The sequence below is a fragment of the Labeo rohita genome, chromosome 3, assembly GCF_022985175.1.
Source record: "Labeo rohita strain BAU-BD-2019 chromosome 3, IGBB_LRoh.1.0, whole genome shotgun sequence".
In the NCBI taxonomy this organism is placed as follows: Eukaryota; Metazoa; Chordata; class Actinopteri; order Cypriniformes; family Cyprinidae; genus Labeo; species Labeo rohita.
The window spans coordinates 27,997,276-28,023,348 of NC_066871.1; the positions used below are offsets into that span (position 1 = coordinate 27,997,276).

The window sequence follows — 26,073 nt, forward strand, 5'->3', positions numbered from 1 at the left end:
ATCACCTGCTTCCTACTTGGAAAAATTGAATAAAATGCCACTTCATATCAGACTTCCAAGTTGGAAATGCTAACTAAAAATTGGAAACTCCTGAATAATTCTGACTAAATAGGTTGCTCAGGGAAGAAAAGAAAACATGGTTCTCTTGGTCATTCTGAAATGCTGGAGCCAAAGCATTTTCTGACACACTATTGCTCCTAGACATGAGGCAGCTGTCGTTGATCGCTTGAAACCATGAAGTTAATCAGAGCAGTTTGCCTGCGTACTCTATTCCACAAGTAATTACATTTAAAATGTTAAAAACAGAGCCACAGCGGCTTTCTCAGGGCTACAACTTCTATTTCTGTTTCTATTTTTGGTCAGTTTTGTTCTCTTAAACACATGGGTTGTAAATAATGTTTATTCGCAAATAGTTTTTGTGAATTTTTTAACATGAATTTGCAGCTTGGTTATAATTTATTGTTACAATGTAAAATTATTGTTTTTTTATTTTACTATATTTTAAGGGGCACCTATTATGCAAAATCCACTTTTAGAAGGTGTTTAGAAAACACACCCAGTCTTTTTAAAAAATTTCCATAAAAATCAGACCAGGCTCAGAAAACAACCACTTTGGAGCCTGTCCACAAAATGACGTCATATTTCGGTAGCCCCGCCCATCACTATTGACTGCGTGCGATCGGCAGTGTCCCGCCAGGAACACGCTTGCTCTGTTTCATGATCATAAAACATTCAATGATGCTGAAAATGTCTTTTGAGACTTTTTAGGAGTTTTACTAAATTTTCTATAAGTCTATGCACAATTACGATTTGGTTTTACAAATGTTTGTAAGAGTTTATTTATATACCTTTTTGTAAAATTCACTGATATATTTCTATACCTGTAAATAAAAGAAGGTAATTACATCATTTTCATGGATTACCTGACGAATATAACACAAAAAGTAAGGTAAAAAAGTAAAGTTTTGTAAGATCATCTAACAGGCTACTACTGTTATACTGTTATATTCCATTCATTGGCACCCAGGTGCGTTTACATGGAGCATTGGAATTTGTTTAAAAGTCCAATCCGAATGAAAATGCTCCATATAAACACCTCAATCGGAATAAAAATGCTCAAACCGAATTAAACTGTAATCGGTTTGAGAGGGGTGGGATAAAAAAACCTTTCCATAAACCGGACAAAATTAAAATTCTGCCATTTAAACACGTTAAACTGATTACTTTCCATCTACGTCAAGCAGGACAGGTGTCGCGCCAAAGTGGGGGGCATTCGCCGGCCGTGCTTCCCTGTCCATCCTCTCCCCTCCTTGCTAGACGTGATAGATTTCAGAAGCGAAAGTGAAACCGGTAAAACAGCGCACATAAGAAAGCGACTGCACGCTTTCGTGATTGTCAGCAACTGCATGCAATCACAGATTGCCCACTTTGATTCATTGTTCAGCAACTCTTGGTAAGAAATCGTGTATTTGTTCCATTTAAGTACAGTAAAAAATACTGGTCCTCTCACGCTCGCTCACGTTGCTTCTCCTCTCTGTTTATTGCCATACGCAAAACAGAGACGTCTAGGCTTTGCCCCCTTCTGGAGTTGGGCGGGAATTTTCATGTAAGGGAACACACCCCTGAAACAGCACTTTTTATACCCGCCCCAAAGATGACACTTTTCAACAGGTTATAGTTTGCAAGTAACTTTTGTATTATTGTCAATGTTGGAAGCATTCATTAAGGTCATTCTTATTGAATAAAAGTATTAATTTCCTTGGAAAAACCTTATTGACACAAACTTTTGTCATTATCTGAGCATCAGAGAACAGAACTTATCGTACATCCAGTAAGACTATCCCACATTCACATTTGAATGGAGCACAGCATAAATTCCAATGCTTATAACTTGAAGAAATGCATTCGAAACTTAAACCGCAGATGCATTGAATATATCATGAAGATCACATGAAATTAGCTTCACATGTAGATGTCTTTCTCCTTCATACCCCTCCCTGTGAGCTCAGTCATCCAAGTCTAACCCTCCTTCTCGTGTGCTCTTCACCGAACTGCAGAACTCCACTGATCTGCAGCTGATCAGGATGGGCTTGTTGCTTTTGCTAATGTTGCTGCTTGCCACGGCTTCTCACGGCTGATCTTCCTTGTTCTTCCTTTCACGTCACTCTTTCACCCCTAACCACCAACTATCAATCTCTCTTGTTCTCTTCCCTTGACTCTCTCTATCACATTCTCCCTGTTTTCTGTTTTCATCAACCTTTGCTCCCTGTCTGATACGGATGCCCCTCCCATGATGCTTCACTCTGCTCCCAATAACCTGTCACCCTTTCACTTGTGACCCTTCCCACCACTTCTCTCCTCGTAACCAGGATGTCAGACACTCCCCACCCGTGCCCGAGGTAAAACGAAGAACTTTGTGCGCCCCATCTGCCATTTTTGACTGTGTCCCTTCATCTCGTTATCTGTGCGGTCCCTTCTCCATTGATCGGGTCTGTTAGTGTTTTCGGTGCCCGAATGCGAAAGATATTTAATCTTCATATCATTCTCAGCTACTTTAAAAAAAAAAGCTGCTGTCAGCCGTAAACATGGGTGGATTTTGTGTCATTTTGTACTGCAAAATTCTGATGGTAGATGTTGATTGTTTTTGTTCATTCTGTCTCCTTTTTTGCTTGCATGGCTGCATGTAGGAAAACCAGTGTTGCATTTTTGCATGATGCTGCAGAATGTTTCTACATGCTATTTTGTGGTTTTGGGGAGCGTTAACACAGAATGCATTCTTGCACTGTTTTGCAATTGTTTTTCTAAGTAATCATGTGCCATAGAGCCATCTTCGACTGCTGCGATGTCTTTGACATCAATTTGAAGGTCCACTAAAGTGCTTTGAAACACGCACCGTTATTCACGTATTATTATTATGTTGACGTACTTTTAACTGAAACAGGAAGATAGGGTGGGAGGTATCAAGCAGTCCCGCCCCCTTTTTTAAAAAGCCAGTAGCGTTTCGTTTATATCACAGCTTGGGCCAAAGCCACTGTGCTTTGTAAAGCTTTATTTGACAGCGTACGACAACCACAACCTCATCTATATCGCTATAAAATATAGAATTCTATGCAAAATTCAAATGGGTCTGTGGACTCACACAGACATGCTATCGTGTCTTCAGAGTGGAGCAGACATGCCAGACTTCTTTTGCCCCAATGGATAGCCCTATCCCCATTTACCATACAGAAAATACTAATTCTGTAAACAAGTGACTGATTTCATCTGCAGCTTCAGCACCTATTTATAGTGTAGGGGGTAGGGTGCTTGTGATTCTAGAGAGCTTTTGATTGGACACAAAGTTTGATGAGAAGCTGAACTGCAGGGTGATGTCATCAAAATCGTTGATCCATATTGGCAGAAGTTAGAGACTGTACATTTTGAATGCTTTTGTCTTGTAAATGTGAATTTTGTCATTGTTTTGGAATACACTAGCTTTTAGATCATACTAAAAGCCAAAAAACTTCCATTTTGATTTCATGGGGACTTTAAAATGTTGTATCAAGTTAAAAGAAGTTGAAGAACTCATGTTGAGATACCTGCTTTTGGTTCTTTTCCATTGCACTGTCATATTGCAATGGATGGCTTTCAGTGTTGATGCTTTTTGCTGTTTTGCAGCATCTTGTGCCATTAGCGTCGCATTTTAAAATGTTGTATAAAGTTGAAAGAAATTAAAAACTCATCTCAAGGTACCTGTCATATTAAGATGGACATCATTCTTCTATTTTTGTTGCATCTTGAACCGTTAGCAGTGTATGTTAATATGTTGTATCAACTGAAAAGAAGTTAAAGGAGAAGGTCACTCCCAGAACAAAAATGTACAGATTTTTACTCAAAATGTTTTTTAAAAAATGTACAGAAATTTACTCAGCCCGTGTCATCCAAGATGTTCATGTCTTTCTTTCTTCAGTCGTAAAGAAATTGTTTTTTTTTTGAGGAAAACATTTCAGGATTTCTCTCCATATAGTGGACTTCTTTGGCGCCCATGAGTTTGAACTTCCAAAATGCAGTTTAAATGCAGCTTTCTAAACGATTGGTCATTTCTAAAAAAAAAAAAAAAAAAAATTACAATCTATATGCTTTTTAACCTTAATGCTCATCTTGTCTAGCTCTGCGTGAACTCTGTATTTTGGTTCAAGACAGTTAGGGTATGTCGAAAAACTTCCATCTCATTTTCTCCTCCATCCTTTTTTTGTAAAGGGCGTTTGATGATCTTTGCATGTTTACTTTGTAAACACTGGGTAAATGCTTCTGCAGTGATGTAGGACAATTTTGAAGTTGAAAAAGAAAATGAGATGGAAAATCTAGCTTGGACATCTTCGTAGCTATTTGCGCCACTGGCGTTGCATTTTAAAATGCTGCGCATATTGTTCTATTCCATTGCAATGCCATATTGCGATAGACGTCTTTGATCGTTGTGCATTTTGCTGTTTAGCACCTCACGCCATTAGCTCAGACTTCTGTGTGAATATGTGTCTTGAGATATCTGAATACTGTCCGGTTCTGTTGTGCAGCAATTATTCATCTAGCTGTTTTTGAATGCAAGAATGCATCCTGTGTGAACAAATGCCTTCGTTTTTTCCCAAAGTTTGGCTTTTTTGGGCTGTTTGCCAGTTTGGTGGCTGATGAATTGCATGAGCTGCACTAAATCACTGCTTGCCTGCATACTGCAACTGGCTGCCCATGGCCAAATCTACAGCTCTAATAGACCACTATCAATCTCTTATTCCCACTCTCCCTTCACTGTACATTTAGTCCAAACACATGACCTCTGTTCAGGCTCTCCACAGAGAGCTCAAACATGCTGACTGCAAGTTCAGTAGCTGTTGGACTTTTTATTGCCAGTATAAACAGATGTCAATTTTGGCAAGGTATAAACAGCCAAGCTGCTCATGATGTGTTTCTTTTTTTGTTGTTGTTGTCTGGCGTGTTGCCATGGCTTTTTTGTGATATCCAAAAGTTGTTCATAGACTTTGCCTCCTTTCAAGCAAGATATCCTGGCAGCCTGCTCGTTCCTTTGTGTTCCTCAGAGATTAGCAAGCTAGTTTGTGCCCATACGGACTATCAACTTGTGCTGAATCTTTGCTTTGCCTCTTCTTTTGCTCTCAGGTCCTGCAACATGGGCAATGGCCACATCCAAACCTGATATTATGATTGTTCTGCTGAGCAAACTGATAGAGGAAGGAGATGGATTCTACAAGGTGATCTGCATTTTGAATATTCAGCCAAAGAAATGTGTTTGTGTGTGTGTATTATTATAGATAAATGCTATAGTTTTGTGATGCATTGCATTTGTTTTTAGCTACACTATATTATAAACATATAAAAAGAGTAAATTCAAAAGTAACAATGTCTTGCTGATCCAGAAAGGAAAGGTGAAAGAAGCCGCCCAGCGGTACCAGTACGCCCTGAAGAAGTTCCCACGAGAGGGTTTCACAGAGGACCTGAAGACCTTCCGTGAGCTCAAAGTCTCTCTGCTGCTCAACCTCTCCCGCTGCCGGAGGAAAATGAACGTGAGTCCAAAGCACTTGATTTCATAAATCTCTCCTCTTTCTGTCTTTCTTTACTCGTTATGAGTAAGCATTGAGATTTCCCTGGCTACAGTAATCGAGATCGGTCACCTCATTTAATATGTGACCCTGGACCACAAAACCAGCCCTAAGTAGCACAGGTATATTTGTAGCAATAGCCAAAAATTATTGATTTTTCTTTTATGCCAAAAATCATTAGGATATTAAGTAAAGATCATGTTCTATGAAGATATTTTGCACATTTCATACGGTATATATATCAAAACTTAATTTTTGATTAGTAATATGCATTGCTAAGAACTTCATTTGGACAACTTTAAAGGTGATCTTCTCAATATTTTGATTTTTTTGCACCCTCAGATTCCAGGTTTTCAAATAGTTGTAACCAAATATTGTCCTAATCTTCTTGTGGAAAGATTTATTTAGCTTTCAATTGATGTAGAAATCTCAATTTCCAAAAACTGACTGGTTTTGTGGTCCAGGGTCACATATGACTTTTTAACTAGCACTTTATCCCAGCATCCACTGATAACTGTGTCTGGTTGGCCATGTGCAAAAAAAAAGATTGTCAACAGAAGATAAGTCTATTAATGAACATTTTTTTGTTTTTCTGTTTAAATATTTTTAATTCAGTGCATTATTTTTCACAATATTGTGTATTTTTTAATATAATTTTTTTCAGCAATTATGTGTATGTTTATTTTTAAAATGCAATTATTTATAATTGTATACGTTATATTCTAGCAGACAGTTTTTGTGGTATACAGTGGCATGTGAAAGTTTGGGAACCCCTTGCAGAATCTGTGAAAATGTGAATAATTTAAACAAAATAAGAGAAATAATACAAAATGCGTGTTATTATTTATTTAGTACTGTCCTGAGTAAGATATTTTACATAAAAGATGTTTACATATAGTCCACAAAACAAAAAATAGCTGAAATTATTAAAATAACCCCCTTCAAAAGTTTGGGAACCCTTGGTTCTTAATACTGTGTGTGGTTACCTGGATAATCTATGACTGTTTTTTGTTGTGACTGTTGTTTTGTTTCGTGAAAACTTTTTGAATTTGAAGGTCAAGGTAAATTGTACTTAATTTGTCTTCCGGGAAACATGCAAGTATCTTCTGTTGTTTCCAAAGGGCAGTACTAATTGGAAAAAAATTATAGTACAGCAAAATAAGAAAAATCTTCATCCCGTTCAAAAGTTTTCACCCTGTGAAAAATTGTTTTTCCTTCTGGAGCATCAGTGAATGTTTGAACCTTTTTTTTTAATAGTTGTGTTTGAGTCCCTCAATTATCCTCAGTGTAAAAATCATACAGTCACTGCTGGAAAGGGTTTAAATATGCAAAAGATGCTGGAAAACTGAAGAATCTGCAGGACCTGGAGGATTTTTTCTGAAGAGCAGTGGTCAGTTTAACTGTTCAGAACAAGCAAGGGATTCATGAACATCCATCACAGAACAAAAAAACATTCACAGTCATCCAGTATTAAGAACCAAGGGTTCCCAACCTTTTGAAGGGGGTTATTTTAATAATTTCAGCTTTTTTTTTTTTGTCTTGTGGACTATATGTAACATCTTTTATGTAAAATTTCTTACTCAGGACAGTACTAAATTAAAATAAAAAAAAATAACATGCATTTTGTATGATCTCTCTTATTTTGTTAAAATTATTCACATTTTCACAGATTCAGCAAAGGTTTCCCATACTTTCGCATGCTACTGTACCTTATTCAGGGTAGACAGCATATTTATCTTGAATTAAACATTTGTATATCATGAGAATGTCTATATACAACAAATGAAGTGAATTAAGACATTGCAAGACATTGTACTCGTTATTGCATTATATTAACTATGATGGATACCCTAACTAGAGTCATGTCATATCATGATATCAGCATTAAATTGGCCATTGGCCACCCACCACTGTAAATATTGACATTGGTTTAAAAGCCCATATCTTTTGACCACCAGTATACTGTGAATCTTGTTGACAAGCATCCATGCAAATGCAACTACATAACCAAAAACTGCACACGTTAGTTTTGTGTTTGGTCTGTGTTCTTAATTGCTTTTGAAAACACTTAAGACCAAAGCAGTTGTGGAACAATGATTGCAAAGACGTTATTGATGTATTAATAGATATTTTGATCTTCCCATTTTTTTCTCCTTTATGGCTACATTATTTCTCATTTTTATCTCACTCAAAAACATTTTGAGTTTCAAACCTCCATCCTCTGGATGGAGAAATCCTCTTGAAATCAGCCAATACACTCAGCTCATGCTGTAGTTTTTCTTCCCACCATGCTCTCATCCTGGTTTCAGTTTGATTTGTTGGTTCATTGGGTTTTTCTGACATTTGTTGGATTTGTTTACCTGTTAGGTTTAGTACAGGAAGAGGTTTGAGCTGTCACACTGCATCTTCCCACTGTCCCTGTAGAGCATATCTTTGTATGTGTGTGTTAAAACATTTTATAAGTGTGTACAAACATTTCCATAACTGTATGTCTGTTTGTCATATTTGCACTAATGGTGCTCAAAATATGTTTGTTTTTGTGATAATCGGTGTTCACATCTTCATAAAAATGTGACATTTTCACGTTCAACCTGAGTGTTTGTGTGTAAGTGATGTAAGATTCTGTCTGTTTGTTTGTGTGTGTGTGTGTGTGCATGTCCGCATGCACGTGTGTGTGTGTGTGTGTGTGTGTGTGTGTCGTCCCTCTGACCTCATGTATGGCTCAGTGTATGACTGTTGGTCCTGTTGTTGCTTGCAGGACTTTGGGATGGCGGAGGAGTTTGCCTCCAAGGCACTAGAGTTGAAACCCAAATCCTATGAAGCCTATTACGCACGAGCCCGTGCCAAGCGCAGCAGCAGGTAACTGTAGCAAACAACAGGCAGGACAGCCTTTAAAACACATTCTGTCTCTAGCACCGATACAGTGCTGACAGATCTCATGACCCAAACTGGCCAAATACGTTTCGATTGGTTGACGTAGTGCTAGCTTCAAGATAGAAGTCAATTTAAGTCCCTTGACTTCTGCATGACTAGATGTCAACAGCAGGATTAGACCTGTTCTTCATACTTCATGTTTTGTTGACCAATCAGATTATTTTACTTCAGAATGTCCATCATTCATATTTTATTCCTTTTCTTCTCCCACGATTTTTTACTTTGACTCTCTCTGCCCAGAACACTAATATCAACTTGCTCGGTTTTGGAAAACCAGAGGTTTTTTGGGTCTGTGATTTTGATTGATAGGTAAAATTACTAAAGAAATGTTCCGGGTTCATTACAAGTCAGTTAACTTTGACTTTTGCAGTGAAAATCTGTGAGCATCCCAGAAGAACTTCTGTTTTTGATAAATCACTTCAGCTCATTCTTTAGGTAGATTAAATTCCAGTTATGGATTACGAACCCAATTTCTATGAGTGAACTTTAAACGGTACCGCCATTAGTCTCATGTTATAAGTCTGTAAGAAAACATTCCAGGATTTTTCTCCATACAGTGGACTTCAATGGGAGCCAATGGTTTGAAGGTCCAAATTGCAGGTTTAATCCATTGAAAAGAGTTCTACACAATTCCACCCAAGGAATAAGGGTTTTATCTAGTGTAACGATCTGACATTTTATTTTATTTTAAATATTTATATACTTTTTTTGTCACTATGTCTGCATTCGCAACTTCACGCGTTACATAATCTTGTTGGAAAGGTCATGCAGTAGGTGGAAGTAACGACCCAGTGTTTACAAAGCGAACGTGCAAAGAAAGTCAAATGCCCTTTAAAAAAAAAAGGTAAAACAATGATGTCAGACACTTTTAAAGTTGGAAAGGAAAAGGAAAGGACGTGACGTGTGACCAAGTATAGTGTTCCATACTTGGAATTTGTGCTCTGCATTTCACCCATCGAAGTGCACACACACACAGCAGTGAGTAGTGAACAAACACACATGCACACACACACACAGTTGGGGGTTTGGTGCCTTGCTCAAGGGTCTCACCTCGGTCGTGGTATTGAGGGTCGGGGACAGTGCTGGACATTCACTCCCTCACCTACAATCCCTGCCGGACCTGAGACTCGAACCCGCGTCAAGTCAGACTCTAACCATTACACCACGACTGCCCCCACACAATGTGTGAAGTTAAGACGCGCATCACAGAGCTAGTGCAAGACGAGCATTTGTAGTTAAAAAGTATATACAGTTTAATTTTTTAAGAAAATGACAGATCGTTTATCTAGATAAGACCCTTATTTCTCGACTGGGATCATGTAGAGCCCTTTGAAGCTCCATTGAAACTGCAATTTGGACCTTCAACCAGTTGATCCCCATTGAAGTCTACTACATGGAGAAAAATTCTAGAATGTTTTCCTCAAAACAACTTACTTGCATTGAACTCTGAATATTCCTTTAGTAATATCTTAGTCTTTACCAGTCAGTTCACTGGTTAACAAGCATATTTCTTTCTCTTCTTACTGCCATATTCCACTTTCCCACTCTCTCTCATTCTTGGTCTCCCTCACTGTAGGCAATTCCACGCAGCCCTGGAGGACCTGAGTGAAGCTGTATGTCTATGTCCCAGTAACCGCGAGATCCAGCGCCTGCTGCAACGTGTAGAAGAAGAGTGCCGTCAGGTTGAACAACAACAGGAGCTGGATCCGCCTCCTTCCCCTCCCCGCGAACAAGCCCCATCCATGGTCCCGCCTCCTCCAATGGAGCCCCATGTTTCAGACATGGAGCCTGTCCAAGACTTGTTTGAGGAGGATGATGATTACCTTGAGCGGGATTTGGACGGCCTACCGCTCGGTGTTCCTGCTGAGCCCCACACTATTCCATCAGGACTTCCCGTCATTCAAAACATGCCTCCGTCTCCAAGCCATCACGAGTCACCCTACTTGGGCCAAGCGTATGACCTTCGCCCCAGCCCTCCTTCAGTGTCCTCTCCTACTAGGCAAGGCTACCAATCCCCCTCTCCGTCGCTTTCACCAACGCACCAGAGCTCCCACTTCCGGCCCAGTCCACCTCATCAGGCCTCCTACCACTTCAGCCCACCGGCATCACCATTACGCCGTGGACCGCAGTATCGCGGCAGTCCTACATCTGAGGGAGTCGCCATGTACCGTCCCCAGTCTGCCTCTGCGGGACGATACCAGCAGGACCAGCTTGCAGGACGACCCAAGTCCCCTCTGTCCAAGATGAGCAGCCAACGTTCCTTCCAGTATTCCCAACAGACTTCCCAGCCATCACAACAGACCCAATGGTTGCAGCCAGCCAAGGCACAGATCGTCCGCACCAACCAGCCTAGCAGTGCTGTACACTCCAGTGCCGTACTGGGTAGTAGTGCATACAGTCAAATTGCTCACTCAATGAGCGCCCGCTGCCCAGGAGACATGGATGACCTTGGAGATGGAGGGTACTCTTCCTCACTTCAACCTCAGGGCAGTTTGAGCGCAGGGGCCTTGTACCAGCGTGCCATCAGCATGGATCCTGGCCTTGTGGAGGACGAGCTTCCCCAGAGACCTTCTTCTGCATACAGGCCCAATCCCGGAGGAGTCCGTTACGCTCAGACACCACAGATCAGCCGCAGTCAATCGACCGCTTACTATCCAGTCTCGCCTCACGAAATGGAGCGACAGGTGACTCTGGGTTCACCAGAGAACCTTCAAGCCCATCGACGTCCAGTGAGTGCAAATAATGCTGAACCCAAACAGCACCCACCAGCTCCACGCCCCCTTATTCACTCCCACAGTACGGGGCTACGCTTTTCTCCATCCAGCAACAGTTTGGTGGCAGGTTCTGCTGCTAACCTTGGCCCAGGGTTCAGAGCGTCAGCTTCGGCGCAGCAAATGGAGATCCCCCTAAAGCTTTCCTACGAAGGCAGCTACCATGATGACCTTTCACCGGTGTCTCCCCCACAAGGCACAGACTTCCGGGTGGTGGGTGGAACATATCCAGGAGAAGCACTTCGCTCCCGCACTACGCCTTTCATGGGCATAATCGACAAGACCGCACGGACTCAGCAGTATCTTCAGCAGCCGCCTTCGCTTGCATCATCCTCTTCGGGTTCTCGACCCTGGACCGTTTCTTCTTTGGATACGGTGGTGAACAGTCCAGCCACTTCCCCTAGCAACATGGGCTACGGGCAACAAGCGGCACCCCTCAGCCATATTGCCTACTACAACCGCACCAACAACGCTCACAATGGCCACCTCATGGATGACGATTTCTACGCCAACTCTCCTGGTGTGACGCGGGACCGGGCGGACGCTATGGGCCGAGTTAGCCAGGTTCCAACATACCCGGATGTGAAAGTGGCACGGACTCTGCCAGTTTCCCAGGCCTACCAGGACAATGAGTTTAGGCAGATGTCTCGAAACGAAAGGCAAGGCCCGACCTCACCCATTAAACCAAAGAGACCCTTTGTGGAGTCCAACGTGTAAGAGTCAGTGTGCAAGATTTATTAGAACATTCTCGAGGAATACCCAACATGTTGACCATCTTATCTCTTCGTTTTAAGTCCCACATCTTGATAATGAAAATACAGACCTCTCAAGGTGCATTTCACTGATGTGAATCTAGCATGTACAAATCAAACGCATTTGCTCCGGAAAACAAAAATGGAAGTATCAGGACCCATTGGACTTACAGTAGGCCTGTGTAACTGCTGTACACCAACCTTTTGCTTTTCTGTACCTTCCTGAGAGGGTGCCAGTCATGGACACATTGCTGAGCATGGCCCCTGGACCAGATGTCCCCACTAATATCCCCACTAATAATGCGTGAGAATCTTGCTGTGTCTCAAGTTGAAAATGTACCTAAAATATTCCAGATCAATATTGCTAAAGCAAAAAACTAATATTTAAAATTTTAAGTTATGTTTGTATAAATATATATATATATAAATATACACCTAAATTTCAATGCAGTTGTGTTTTCAGTATGCCTTGAGTTGACATGCACTCAGCAATGTGAATATTTTTAGATTTTTCTGGGCATTTTTTTTTTTTTTTTTTTTTTTTTTTTTTTTTTTTGTCAACAGGTTACAAAGGTCAACAGGATTGCTACTTTTAACGCAATGCAAGTATCTGTGGTGTTTGGTTAGTAATTTAATATCTGCTCAAGGGAAGTAGCATTCAGGTGGTCAGCCATTAATCTATCACAGCACTCAAGCGGAAATTGTCTTTTCCAAAGAAACTTATCTCATGGGAAGTAGGCGTGGGGAAAACTTCAGAATCCACATGCTCTCATTTATTGTTTTGAGAGTTTATTTGTGCACTGAAACATGCCTTCAGACGTTTTCCCTGTTTGTTTTAAACTGTGAGTACTTGCTTTCAAATATAGCAAAACTGACTTGATGTCAAAGCCTGTGTCATGTATTGCCATTGAACTAACATGCTATTGGTAGGTCAGGCACTTTTTTTTGGTGGCATATTGTGGGAAGACGGCAGCAATCAGATTCGCTCACTGGATCTGGCTTTACTAATCAATGTTTAACTGCTGTTGAAAAAAAAAAAGAGCAGGTCTTTTTGCAGTGTTTTATTTTTTTCCTCTCTTTTTAAAGTTATATGAGGTGCACTCAGAGTTGACCTGGAATACTGCTTACTGTACAACAGTGTTTGTATTTAACTATTTGTTTTCCTTTTGTATGACCGAAATGTACATGGCTGTAAATAATGTGCTGAACTAGAACGCATGCTCTCTGCTAATACACAAACCCGAGTGTGTGTATGTGTGTGGGTTTTACTTATGAGGGAAAAGACTGTGGCACAATATATTTCCTTGTTTCCCTTATTAGACAAAGAAGGTTTAGGTTTTATATGTATTTTGCTTTAATATTTTGGTTTTGTTCAGAACTGGGCTTGCGAAGGAGGATTCTCTGTAAATTGTCTGTAAATGTGAGCTGTGATGTTTTCTGGGATGGAAAATCTGAAACGTGAATGAGGACTTTTTATCCAGTTACACGATTGTAAAATGTACAATCATCTGTATGTATGAGGGAAATTATGAACTTATTTAAAAAAAAAAAGAATACCACTTCAAAGAAATCAATCTGAAATAACTTTTCACTGAGTCTACTTTATTTCTCATGAATTTATTTTGCTTAAAATCACATTGAACTTATAAAGCGAGCATTATGAACACGTATGTGACCCTGGACCACAAACCACTCATAAGTAGCACGGGTATATTTGTAGCAATAGCCAAAAATTATTGATTTCATGCCAAAAATCATTAGGATATTAAGTAAAAATCATGTTCCATGAAGATATTTTGTAAATTTCCTTCCGTAAATATATTAAAACTTGATTTTTGATTAGTAATATGCATTGCTAAGAACTTCATTTGGACAACTTTAAAGGTGATTTTCTCAATATTTTAATTTTTTTGCACCCTCAGATTCCAGATTTTCAAATAGTTGTATCTCAGCCAAATATTGTCCTATTCTAATAATTATTCATTTTTTTCCAAAAATTGACCCCTATGACTGGTTTTGTGGTCCAGGGTCACACATTTACTGATATTTTACATGGTAAACATGGTAAAAAAAATATTGCCACTACACAATACAACGTGCCAACACAAAAATACAGTACAAGGGAACCTAAAGATCATTTATACACACTCTTTCAGATGGAAAGACAGAATGTGTGTGTGTGTTTACAATATACACACACAAAATACAGTGTAAAACAGTCAGTATCTTTCCTCTTTAAGCTGACTTTAATAACCAGCACATGGGAAACAGTAGGACAAGCACAACACTATTTGTAAACTGCTCTGTTTGGATAACAAATGAGACTTTTTTTTATGTTTAGATAAAATTAATGAGAGTCTTTTTAGATTTTGGATATTAGAGATGTCAGTCTAACAACCCAGAATTTTTTCAAGTATTTTTCAGTCATTTATGCAAGGAGAGCTGCAAAATGTTTTCATATAAATATGGCGTAAAGCAGGTTTCTGGATATAATGATTAGTTTAGTCCGTAATATAAAACAAACATTCAAATCCTGCGAGGGAAAGTTGGAAAGTAAACATTTCCTGATCAATCAAATCAAAACAATAATAATAATCATCATTATGGAGTATTTGAGTTTTAGTACAGTCTGGTTCAAATAATGTTAAGGCACAAGAAAGTACATCCTGAATCTAATACATTTAAACACACAGTATCTCTTTTTTTTTCCAAGTTAATTTGGTTTGGCACAAACTTTAAAAATTAAAGCCTAACCTACAATGAATTTAAAAATATATATAACATTTAATTACTCCAATAATAACAATAACATACTTTTTATTCTGTATCCTACCATTTAATCTTGTCGTAACTTCTTGGTGTCTGTTGCAGAGTAACTTTAATGTTAAGGATGGGGAATACAAAAAGAGGAGACAAATCTGACAAGGAGGAGGAACCGGCTGACAGGTTTGCTAAGACACAAATACAGTAGGAAGGCAGAAAGGCAGTGTATTAAGGCATTACGGAGAACTGGGGATTTCTCCTTCCGACAGGGTCTTAAAGTGCACGGATAGAGCCTCCTCCTCAGGATTTGGCGGTCGCCTGAAATCTTCTCTCGTCACCACGTAACCCACCACGACCCCAAAGCACACCAGCAACAAGCCTAAAATGTTCGCCAGGACCCCCTCACCAGGAAACTTAGAGTAAGTTTCCCTGAAAACAAGAGATGTGCCATAAAAATGTCATTGTTCGACGAATACAAAAACACTGTAGTAGCTTGCAAATCTTAACCCAAACTTTGATCAAAACACTGTAATTTAATAGACTTGCGAGTTACGTCAGTCTGTGGGAATCTCTTTTTCTCTCTCTTTTTTTCATTTGTTCTGCCAAGAGTCACTTAGATGTGAGAACAGGGTTTATTTATGGATTAATAACATTAAAGAGATAGTTCACCCAAAAAATTCTCACCCTCAGGCTATCATAGGTGTATATGACTACAATCGAGAGTTATATTAAACAATTCCTGGCTCTTCCAAGCTATGTAATGGCAGTGAATGGCTGTTGAGGTTTTGAAGCCCAACAAAATCAATGTGTTTGTTTAAGAAAAATATCCATATTTAAAACGTTATAAACTATAATCTCATACAGACTAAAAGATTTTTAAAATCTTACAAGAGACCACAAACACAAATCCCAGATTTAACTGATTGCTCCTATAGAGTGCACACACCAACAGATTTTCAACCAGAGTCCCGACTGTGAACACGGAAAATCTCGAGACTTGAGAATAAACACTGCAGACGATAGTTTTACAGAACACGTTGTATACCCTTACGAAAATTAGCCATGCTTTTATTATTGTAAAAGTGTAGTAACCATGTTTTTTTTTTTTTGGTGTATTGATTACAAATACCATGCTTAAACTGTGGTTAAAATACCAAATCCATGGTTAATTTGTAGTTACCATGGTTTAAGTATAGTAAGCATGTGTAGTAAAACTATGGTTAATTTTCGTAAGGGTAAACACTTGTGCTGTTGCCACAAATCAACAAGCTGATCCTCCATCTCTGCTGTCCAAATCCTTCTGTGCTGCGGCATAACTGGCTGTTATGCTTCTGTGTTGTGTCAGCTTGCTTTCTGATTGAATATCACTTTGTTTCATGTGATAATCTCCAGATTGTATGCGCGTTTGTCCTCAGGGTTCAGGATTAAATATTCGACATTGAATATTTACGATTCACGTTCGGGGCGCCTCCGACGTTCTTCCGAGCAGATTCAGTCACTCTTAACTAGAGTTAGGTATCGTGTTTTTATCGATTCTGATTCTTAACGATTCCTAGTTTCGATTCCAATAACATTAAAAAAAATCAATAAAAATGAGGTCAAACTTTTTTATTCTGTACTTCTACAAAGCTTTCTGTTGCAGCTGAATAACGAGCAAAAATCAGCAGCCTACAGAACACTTAGTTTTAACAAAAAATACCACAGCAAAAACAACTAATAAACGACTAATATCAATTTCAAACATTAAACTGTTAAAGGCAAGTAACAGTCAGAAATAAAATAGGAACAAGCTAATAAATTAGCAAGAGCATAAATAAATACAACTGAGCAAATTACAGGCACAGAAAATTAAATCAAAAGCTTAAAAACACTTTTTTTAAGAAATAAAATATAGATTAACTCACTAAAGTTACTAAAGATATTCAGTCAAGATCAGTGATCAGTGATCTCAGTTTACTGTCTCTTTAACACCGAACGCACGCGGATCTAAAAAAAAAAAATACTATTGCACACGCGTTTTCTCTCTCATCTGTTTACTTTCACTGTTACTTTCCACAAATAATAAACGGCTGTGTTTATGATAATGTATTGACGTATTTTGTGCATATTGGGTGGTAAAAGTGAAAGAGACGCCAGATCCGGCCCCGGAGCGACCTTTCCTGTAGTGGAAAAGCACGGGACGGTTCGAGAACGGACACAGGCCGGGAACCCGCACCTGGACCGTTGTTCATGCTCGCGCTTCAGATGCCTGCATTGCACACAAATACTGCGCAAGTTTTTTTCCTTCCTGACTTTAAAATCGCATTAAAATGCGAACGCAGGATTCGTTAAGCGGAACCGAAATGCACGTGTCTTATTTGGAACCAATTCTAAAATGGACCTGGTTCTCGATACCCAACCCTACTCTTAACACACATCACACCACAGGAAAATCTGATAAGATAAATTTTAGGACCACCAAGGGACATTACCTAGGATTGTCGGAAGGGGAGAAATCAGCCCAAAATGAGCCCGATTATCTTGTGGTGTGTACCCATCATAACTGTCGCACACGCGTTCACGAGAGAGTGGCGTTCCAGCAGATGATGTAGGACGTGGGCGCATCAAAAGTTCCAGTGATAAGTCATGAAAACACTGTCCGGTCACGAATCAGAAGTACAAAATGAAAATTTGTAAAGAAAAATGTTGGAGGATTTCAATATAAGCCAAGAGGAGACTAGTTTTCCTTTGGTGTTAACAAAACTTGCTTCTCACGAGACTAGCATATTCTCATCTGAGCTTACGCTACGCCTGCGTCCTACGTCGTCCGCTGAAATTCCACTCTCTCAAGAACGCACATACAACAGTTAGTGGAAGCCAGAGATTATGGTTTATAAAGTTTTAAATATGGATATTTTTCTTACACAAATGCATGGATTCACTTCAGAAGGCCTCTATTAACCTCCGGAGCGGTGTGGAGTACTTTTTATGATGGATGGATGCACTTTATTGGACTTCAAAATCTCAACAGTCATTCACTGGCATTATAAAGCTTGGAAGAGCCAGGACATTTTTTTTTTATTTTAACTCCGATTATACTTGTCACTTTTTTGTGAACTATCCCTTTAGGTATTTATGATTTCTGCAGTAAATGACACATAAGGAATATTATCTTGAATAAAACCAGCATTTGATGCCAAACAGTGAGAGATGGAGAGAAGAAGCCAAACATCATTAATATTCACTGAAAGTCTCTTTCCGCTGTGACTCATTCACATGGTGACTCATTCCTTTCCTACGTTCAACATTTTTTTTTACCTCAGCTTAGTGACATCAGTTGTTATTTTTAAAGACATATTTTTCGGATACATTCACTGACACTCACATGATACTGAAGAGCAGTTTCTCTGTGATGCCCAGCAGACAGGATCCCACGGACATGGCCAGCAACAACAGGCCAAAGAAGACGTGCAGCGGAAGATACCAGCTCCTCAAATGAGCAGAGGCCCATGGGAAAAGGAAAAATCCCAGTCCCAGTAACCACTGGAGAAGATGAGAGGAAAAACAGTCACTCCGAAGACAACTTATAAAATAAAACAATCCTATTTTTCAGTTGTATGTAGAGGATGAAGTGGACTAGCTGGTTTCCACTGTCAATAAAACCTAATGCAAACACTAATGGCAGTGTCCTGATGTTAATAGTGATGTTAGCAGTGTAATGGATGCGATCATCCACAAGGGGGTTTGCTAATGCAGAGCAAAGTGCTTCCAAACCACATAACACTCAGTTGTTCAAATGAGGAAGAAGGAAGACGTTTAAATGCAAATGCTGGTCAAAAAATGAAATGACTGCAAATTACCTGAAGGAAAAACAGCACAAAAGTCAGCATGCCACACCAGCTGTGCAGAGAATACATATGAGAGATCTTAGCTGCCGAATGGAAGTCGAATACAGCCACTAAACCTGAGAAGGAGAGATTGAATTAAACTTTAATATCGTGAAATATTTGTAGCATTTAAAATAGCTGTTTTCTATTCTAATATACTTTAAAATAGAATTTTTCCTGTGATGGAAAAGCTGACTTTTTAGCATCATTAGTCCAGTCTTCAGAAATCATTCTAATCTGCTGATTCACTGCTCAATATATATTTCTTATTACTATCAATGTTGAAAACAGTTGTGTGGCTTAATAGGGTTCTTTACATTTAAAAAATAGTATTTATTTTAAAATAGTTTTGATTTATTTGACCTAAAGATAAAAATCTTCAAACTTAAGCTTCTGAATGCACTTGTATTATACATGTGTTTATCTGAGGAAAATGTTAGTTTTCCCCTTATTTAATGGTTCAAATGGCACATTAGACACGGGAAATGATTGCGACCGCAGCAGTTGAGAATTACAGCTAAAATCTGAGTTGCTGAACAAATACCCAGCAAAACATCAGTGCTGCCAAAAGTAATTTACTGCTGAGAGGTATGTTTCTTCTAACCTGCTAGCAAACACATGCTGGACTTACCCACAATACTGATGATAAGAGCCATCATATGCAGCAGAGCGTGGAGAATTTTCACTGAACGTTTAGTCTCGTTTCTAAAGACTCGATAAACCAGAACAGCTGGGATAGAGAAAAAACAAGAGTTAAAAGAGCCATATTTTCACACGCAAAAAACGATTAGCCAAGTATAAAGTAACAGAAGAAATATAAAAGTCTTCAAGGAAACTCCGGGTATTAAGACTTGCATGGCTTAATATATCAAAAATGATGTCTCTGACTGAAATATGTAGTAGAAAACCCATAAAAGATTTACATTATTTAAAAAATCCACATCATTTTATGCATATTTTGGACTATGGGGGGTGCCATTATTTCTATGACGTCATATGGTTGCACTCGGTGAGCTACTGGCGCTACCTGTTGCTATTTTTACCTCAACACAACTCAGAAAATAAAATACTGATACAATGCCACATAAGAAGAGGAGAAAAGAATAGGAAGATGCCTGTGGATGAATAAAACTTCATAAAGACCTGCGTCTTTGTTCTCTCCACTTTAGTCCTGATGCCTTTGAGGCTTTTAGTCGACCACAGCTACTGAAAAAGATTACAAACAAGAGACAAGAAATGCTAGATGCTATCTTTACAGGATGTAAACATGACTATGCTTGCCATGACTCAGCGTGGATTTCACTTGATTTCCAGGAGTGTTTAGACTCCTTGTGGGGAAAAATCAATGGTATGGTATTTGGTTTAAGTCTACGCTTACATCAACCTCCACCTGTAAGCTCTTTCAGTAGCTGTGGTCATCGTATCAGTATTTTATTTTCCAAGTTGTGTTGTGGTGAAAACAGCAACCGGTAACGACAGTAGCTCACCGAGTGCAACCATTTATCGTCATAGAAATAATGGCACACCCCACAGTCCAAAATATGTATGAAACAATGTGGATTTTTTAAAATAACGTAAATCTTTCATGGGTTTTCTACTACATATTTCAGTAAGAGACATAATTTACGTTATATTAAGCCTGTGTCAAGTTTGAAATTCTACAGATGCAGTAGATCTGATGTATAACATGCTGAGGCCTTTCTACCAGCAGACAGATCCCCTCTGGGCTGTTTTTACTGCTGGTTTTTGGGACAGCTAAACCTCTAATAGGCCAATGACCTTTCAGGTATAATGTCTTAATTAAATTGCCATGACAAGGGCTTTGAATCAGACGACCACTGCTAAAGATATTAGCTCAATTAGTATCTGTCTCTGTTGAGTGTTTTAAACGTCCAGATGGAAGAACCATGTATTGACTGTGATTGTGCTTTAATAATATCTCCCTCCCTATTTTCTTTCCTGTAACCTTGACTACAGCAGTTATTGATTCATGGAGAAAAGCACACAATAGCGACTCTCAGCAGGGCTTGATCTCAGTTTCAAAACCAGCCATGAAGAATCCTAGCCCACACTGATTCGTATAGACACAAAAATCAGGAAGCAAATCCGATATTGGCTCTAATAACATTAGCTGGCCCTTCCTGTTCAGTATTGTGTGTGTTTTACTGAAAGCAAAGAGTCACATACACACACCCTAAAGGCTGAGAGACAGAAGACACACAGATGTCTTATTAGACCATTACATTGAACCTCTTGGCCTCTAAAACCAGCTATTCTAAGTCAAACTTGTTTTTAAGAATAACCTGGATTGATATATGATTTTATATATATATATATATATATATATATATATATATATATATATATATATATATAAAATGTATATATATATATAAATACAGTAAGATGTTTTAATTATATTTTTTATTTAAATAGTCTCTCCTGCTCTCCAAGCCTGCATTTATTTGATGCAAAGTACAGCAAAAACATTATAATTTTTTAAATATTTTTACTATTTAAAATAACTGCTCTCTATTTATATATATGTTAAAATATAATTTATTCCTGTGATCAAAGCTAAATTTACAGCATCATTACTCCAGTCTACAGTGTCACATGATCCTTCAAAAATCATTCTAATATGCTGCTTTGCTGTTCAGAAAACATTTATTATTTTTGTTATTATCATCAATATCTAAAACAGTTGAGGTCTTTTTTCAGGATTCTTTGATTCGCTGAAAGATCCAAAGATCAGCATTTATCTGAAATAAAAAACTTTTTGGTAACATTATACACTATACCATTCAAAAGCATGTAGTCAGTAGAATTTTTTTATTTATTGATATATTTTTTTTTATTAATTAATAGAAATTAATGCTTTTATTTAGCAAGGATGCTTTAAATTGATCAAAAGTGATGATAAAGACATTTATAATCAAAAGATTTCTATTTCAAATAAACGCTGTTCCTCTGAACTTTCTATTCATCAAAAAAAAAAAAAAAACGGAAAAGATTCTACTCAGCTCTTTTTTTGAGCAGCAAATCAGAATATTCGAATGATTTCTGAAGGATTATGTGACTGGAGTAATGATGATAAAAATTCAGCTTTGAAATCACACAAATAAATTACATTTTTAAAATATTCAAATAGAAAACAGTTATTTTAAATAGTAAAAATATTTCACAATTTTACTGTTTTAGCTGTACTTTGGATCAAATGAATGCAGGCTTGGTGAGCAAAAGAGACTTCTTTAAAAACCTTTAACATCTTACTATAAAATCTAAATATATAGTGAACATTTTAACCACAGCTTAAACCGAATCCTGTAGTTTTAAATACCGTTAGAGTGAAGGAATAAATGGGTTAAGTGTCAAATAATGGCAACATTTGTTCATGTTCCCAACTCAGCAGAGGAAAAGCTAGGTTAATCACTAATTTCAAGGTATTAAAAAATAATTAAATGATTAAATGGGGAAAAAAGATTAGTTTTATAAGCTGTTGTGGCACTGCATGTTCAACTGCTGGGCTGGAGAATATACATATACACACATAACAACAAATATTCAATGCAAACTTCAGGTAAATAAGGATAAAAGAAAAACACATACTTTATCTATACTCTTAATTCTTACCATCTCCATAGAGGAAGACCAGACCAAGGACCATACAGAGAGGGTGGACGTTAAACTCTTGTGCTGAGCCGTTCCAGGCGTAGCCCCCACGGTAATGTCCCATCCACACACCTGTGATCACCACACACGCCACCCCCAAAACCTGAGAGCCTGCCACGAACCATGGTAGCGTCCGCAAGCCGCCCATGCTCAATGGCATACCCTCCATTACCTGTGAGATGGGGTGAAGAAAGAAAGAGAAAACTGGAACACCTTTAAAGGATGTGCAAGACTCCGCCTCTTATGCAAATTAAGCATATAATGAATTATAAAATATTGACAGTAGATTAGCTTTCTTCATGTAAAATATAATTTTGATGCGGGCACATGTTTAATAAACAAGTGGAGATGCTACAGACATGAAATAATGAACAATTCACAATCTTTTAAGTTTTATATCTGCAGTGTTATTTAACATACAGTGTGATTTTAATATTGGCGGCAAAGAAGCTGCATGAATGCATGAATGTACAATGGCTCTTCAGGTTGTGGTTTGGAAAGTCACGTGATGCCTTAAAACCTTTAGTAAACATTATGCAGATAAAGACCTTCAGTCTTGTGTGTTTAAGTATCATGTGGTCTTTGCCACCCTTACGAAAGCACAACATCACCCACTGTAAAACCAATCTGTTATATGACTGCGTGATGATTAACAAGCTTAAACTCCACATCATAACTTGCACAAACACATCATGTTTACAGTCTAGAACCGCTATCCTCGTGACAATAATAAGCGGTAAGGGATAACCGTGGGAAAACTCCTCGAGACGTCATGCAAACCATAATCTAGAGATGATGCCATTTGTATTTGCCACTAAATTATGGTGCAGCGGCAGCATCATACCGTCAGCAGTATGGAAAAAGTGTCACTCACCTGCGCCACGTCTCCAGACAGCCAGAGGAAAGGGCGTGTTTTAATGATATTTTGGACTAGAATCACAAGATCCTTATTGCTTGCAGGGGTTTTGTAACCTACTTTCAAATATGCATCTGATATTTTGTCTATGCAGTTTACTCGAAGCCTGTGCTGATGCAGACGCACGACTCAATCGTCTGCCTGATATTTCACATATTAAGTTGTACTGTACCTCACGCCTTGACGCACTTGGAAGTTGACGGGCAGATTCTGACCACGCCCCCGCGCTGTTACTATTGGCTGCTGCTCGTGAAAGGGAAGGGGTTATTATGCAGAGGATGATATCTGGAAACGCACTTCAGTTGCCTTGGTAACCGCATCTTCGAGTGACTGCTGATAATTTGATAATATTGTCTAAATCAAAGGCTAGACAGACGTTTTTAGTGTTATCAATCATTTTTTTTATATTTGTAGCAATAGCCAAAAATACATTGTATGGGTCAAAATGAGCGTTTTTTTCTTTTATACCAAAAATCATTAGGATATTAAGTAAAGATCATGCTCCATGAAGATATTTTGCAAATTTCCTACTGTAAATATATCCAAACTTAATTTTTGATTAGTAATATGCATAGCTAAGAACTGCATTTGGACTATTTTTAAATATTTAGATTTTTTTGCACCCTCAGATTCCAGATTTTCAAATAGTTGTATCTCAGCCAAATATTATTATTGTTATTATCATAACAAACCAAAAGTCGATGGAAAGCTTATTTATTCGACTTTCAGATTATGTATAAGTCTCAATTTCAAAAAATTGATCTTTATGACTGGTTTTGTGGTCCAGAGTCACATATATTGACAGCAATTATTTGAAAAATAAATATTTTGTAACATTATAAATGTTTTTACTGCCACTCTTGATCAATTTTAATAAATGTAAGAATTTATTTTAAAATATGCTAAATAAAAGTAATAATTCCTTTAAACATGTTTTAAACATGTATTACTGTAAAAATGTATGTATTATTGTTACTAATGTAATGTATTGTTATTTTTCTTCTTTTTTCTGTCTAAAACTGTGATCCTACAAATAAACAAGTAAATAAAATACATTTAAAAATATATATAAATATATACATATATAGGGGAGGGAGGATAAAAAAAAAACAAAAAAAAAAACTTGTCATTAAAAATGTAAAATATTCAAATGTAAAATATATTTTATATCTCATAATTTTCTACAAAGCTATCATATGCTATATTGATTAGAAATTGTAATCTGTTACTGATTCCAATTTACATGACAAAAATTGTAATTAGTAATGTAATCATATTACATTACACATTAATAATATAACCAGAGTACGTTTAGATTGATTTTAGATTACTTTTGACCTAACTTGTTTATCTCATATTGATTTAAAGAAAATACAATCTTGTACCTTACTGACATATATTACATTCAGATGAAGTGCATTAAATATTATATTACATCAAGGTTTCCCAAAGGAACTGAAGGGGGGTTTGTAAGTTTAATGAAAAGCTAACAATAAATTAAATCATTAAAAATGCTAAATTAAGAGCCAGGGGTGTAAACTTTTGAACAGAATAAAGATCTGTACATTTTTTTATTTTGCATAAATATCACCTACATGTTTCCCAGAGGACAAAATAAGTTAAATTTACTCTAATCTTCCAATTCAAAAAGTTTTCACCCCCCAGCTCTTAATGCATTGTGTTTCCTTCTGAAGTATCAGCGAGTGTTTGAACTTTCTGTAATAGTTGCATATGAGTCCCTCAGTTGTCCTCAGCGTGAAAATATGGATCTCAAAATCATACAGCCATTGCTGGAAAGGGTTCAAATACACAAAAATGCTGAAAAACAAACTAATTTGTGGGACCTGAAGGTTTTTTTCCTAAAGAACAATGGGCAGTTTAACTGTTTAGGACAGACAATGAACAACTAGGGTGAATTTGGGTGATCTGGGACACCTAAGCTCCAGTGTGTTTATTTCCTGTTTTAACAAAATTTAGTCAACAGGACTTCAATCAAAAAACTCCCCTGGGAACTGCATGACAAGGTCAGTGACATAGGATTCTGACTAGATTAATGTTAAGGACATAAATCTGTCATAAATAAGACAATGTTCCTAATTGTTGTAAAATTATCTTTGTGATCAATTCAAGCAACAAAATATGTAAGTGTCAAAAGTGTTTTAGTGGGGTTTTTTTCTCCTTCATTTTTTCAACAATATTTCGTTGTCCCACATTATTAAATATGATCGAGAATGCTGGACAGCATGCTTTTGGTAATCTGGGACAGTCTTTACATGAGGAAAATATGCATATAAATCTATTGACTGTCACACCCCTGTGGACTGTTTTGTTGGTTTCGCCCTCCTGTGCCCTTATATGGTCTTTCCTGTTCCGTTTCTTGTTACCGTTTCTTGTTCTTGTCTTTATTGGTTAATTACCCACACCTGTCTTTGTCTAGTTAGCACCCCTTTATAAGTTTTATTCACTGCCTTGGTTCTCCTCTGTTCTTGAAGTTATGTTGGCGTGTGTCTTCCTGCGGTTCCTGTCTGTATGTACCCTGTTTGGATTTTAGTAAAGCCTTTTTGTTATATTTCCTCGTCCCTATGGCTCCTTCCTACACACAAGCCTGACAATGACAAGGGCTAATATATGCCATAATGAGAAATGGGTGTTAATGTGGACTATTGGAGGTTATAACATTAGCATAAATTCACAGTAGCTTGCAGCTGGCTAAACAAGCTAGCTAGAGAGATGCTACAGAGATAGAATCTGGGAACCATATTCCAATAGCAAGCAAAAGTATCAGGATGAAGTAAGCCGTTAATTTCATTT

General features: G+C 37.9%; 2 protein-coding genes across 2 annotated transcripts in view; one reads left to right on the forward strand and one right to left on the reverse strand.

Moving 5' to 3' along the window:
• Positions 1 to 13,614, forward strand: part of tanc2a (tetratricopeptide repeat, ankyrin repeat and coiled-coil containing 2a) — a 151,041-nt gene extending 137,427 nt beyond the window's left edge. Inside the window, 4 exon segments of the mRNA XM_051103493.1 lie at positions 5,149 to 5,240; positions 5,406 to 5,552; positions 8,347 to 8,447; positions 10,099 to 13,614. Coding sequence (XP_050959450.1) covers positions 5,149 to 5,240; positions 5,406 to 5,552; positions 8,347 to 8,447; positions 10,099 to 12,010 — 2,252 coding nt within the window. The 3' untranslated portion in view covers positions 12,011 to 13,614.
• A 12-nt stretch (positions 13,615 to 13,626) lies between these two features.
• On the reverse strand, positions 13,627 to 23,455 carry LOC127160977 (transmembrane ascorbate-dependent reductase CYB561). The gene is made up of 6 exons (XM_051103627.1): positions 23,221 to 23,455; positions 22,308 to 22,518; positions 19,306 to 19,404; positions 18,648 to 18,751; positions 18,173 to 18,330; positions 13,627 to 15,237 (listed from the first exon to the last, which is right to left on the reverse strand). The coding sequence occupies exons 2-6, from the start codon at positions 22,513 to 22,515 to the stop codon at positions 15,045 to 15,047; spliced, it is 762 nt and encodes a 253-aa protein (XP_050959584.1). The 5' UTR covers positions 22,516 to 22,518; positions 23,221 to 23,455; the 3' UTR covers positions 13,627 to 15,044.
• Positions 23,456 to 26,073: the final 2,618 nt, after the last annotated feature.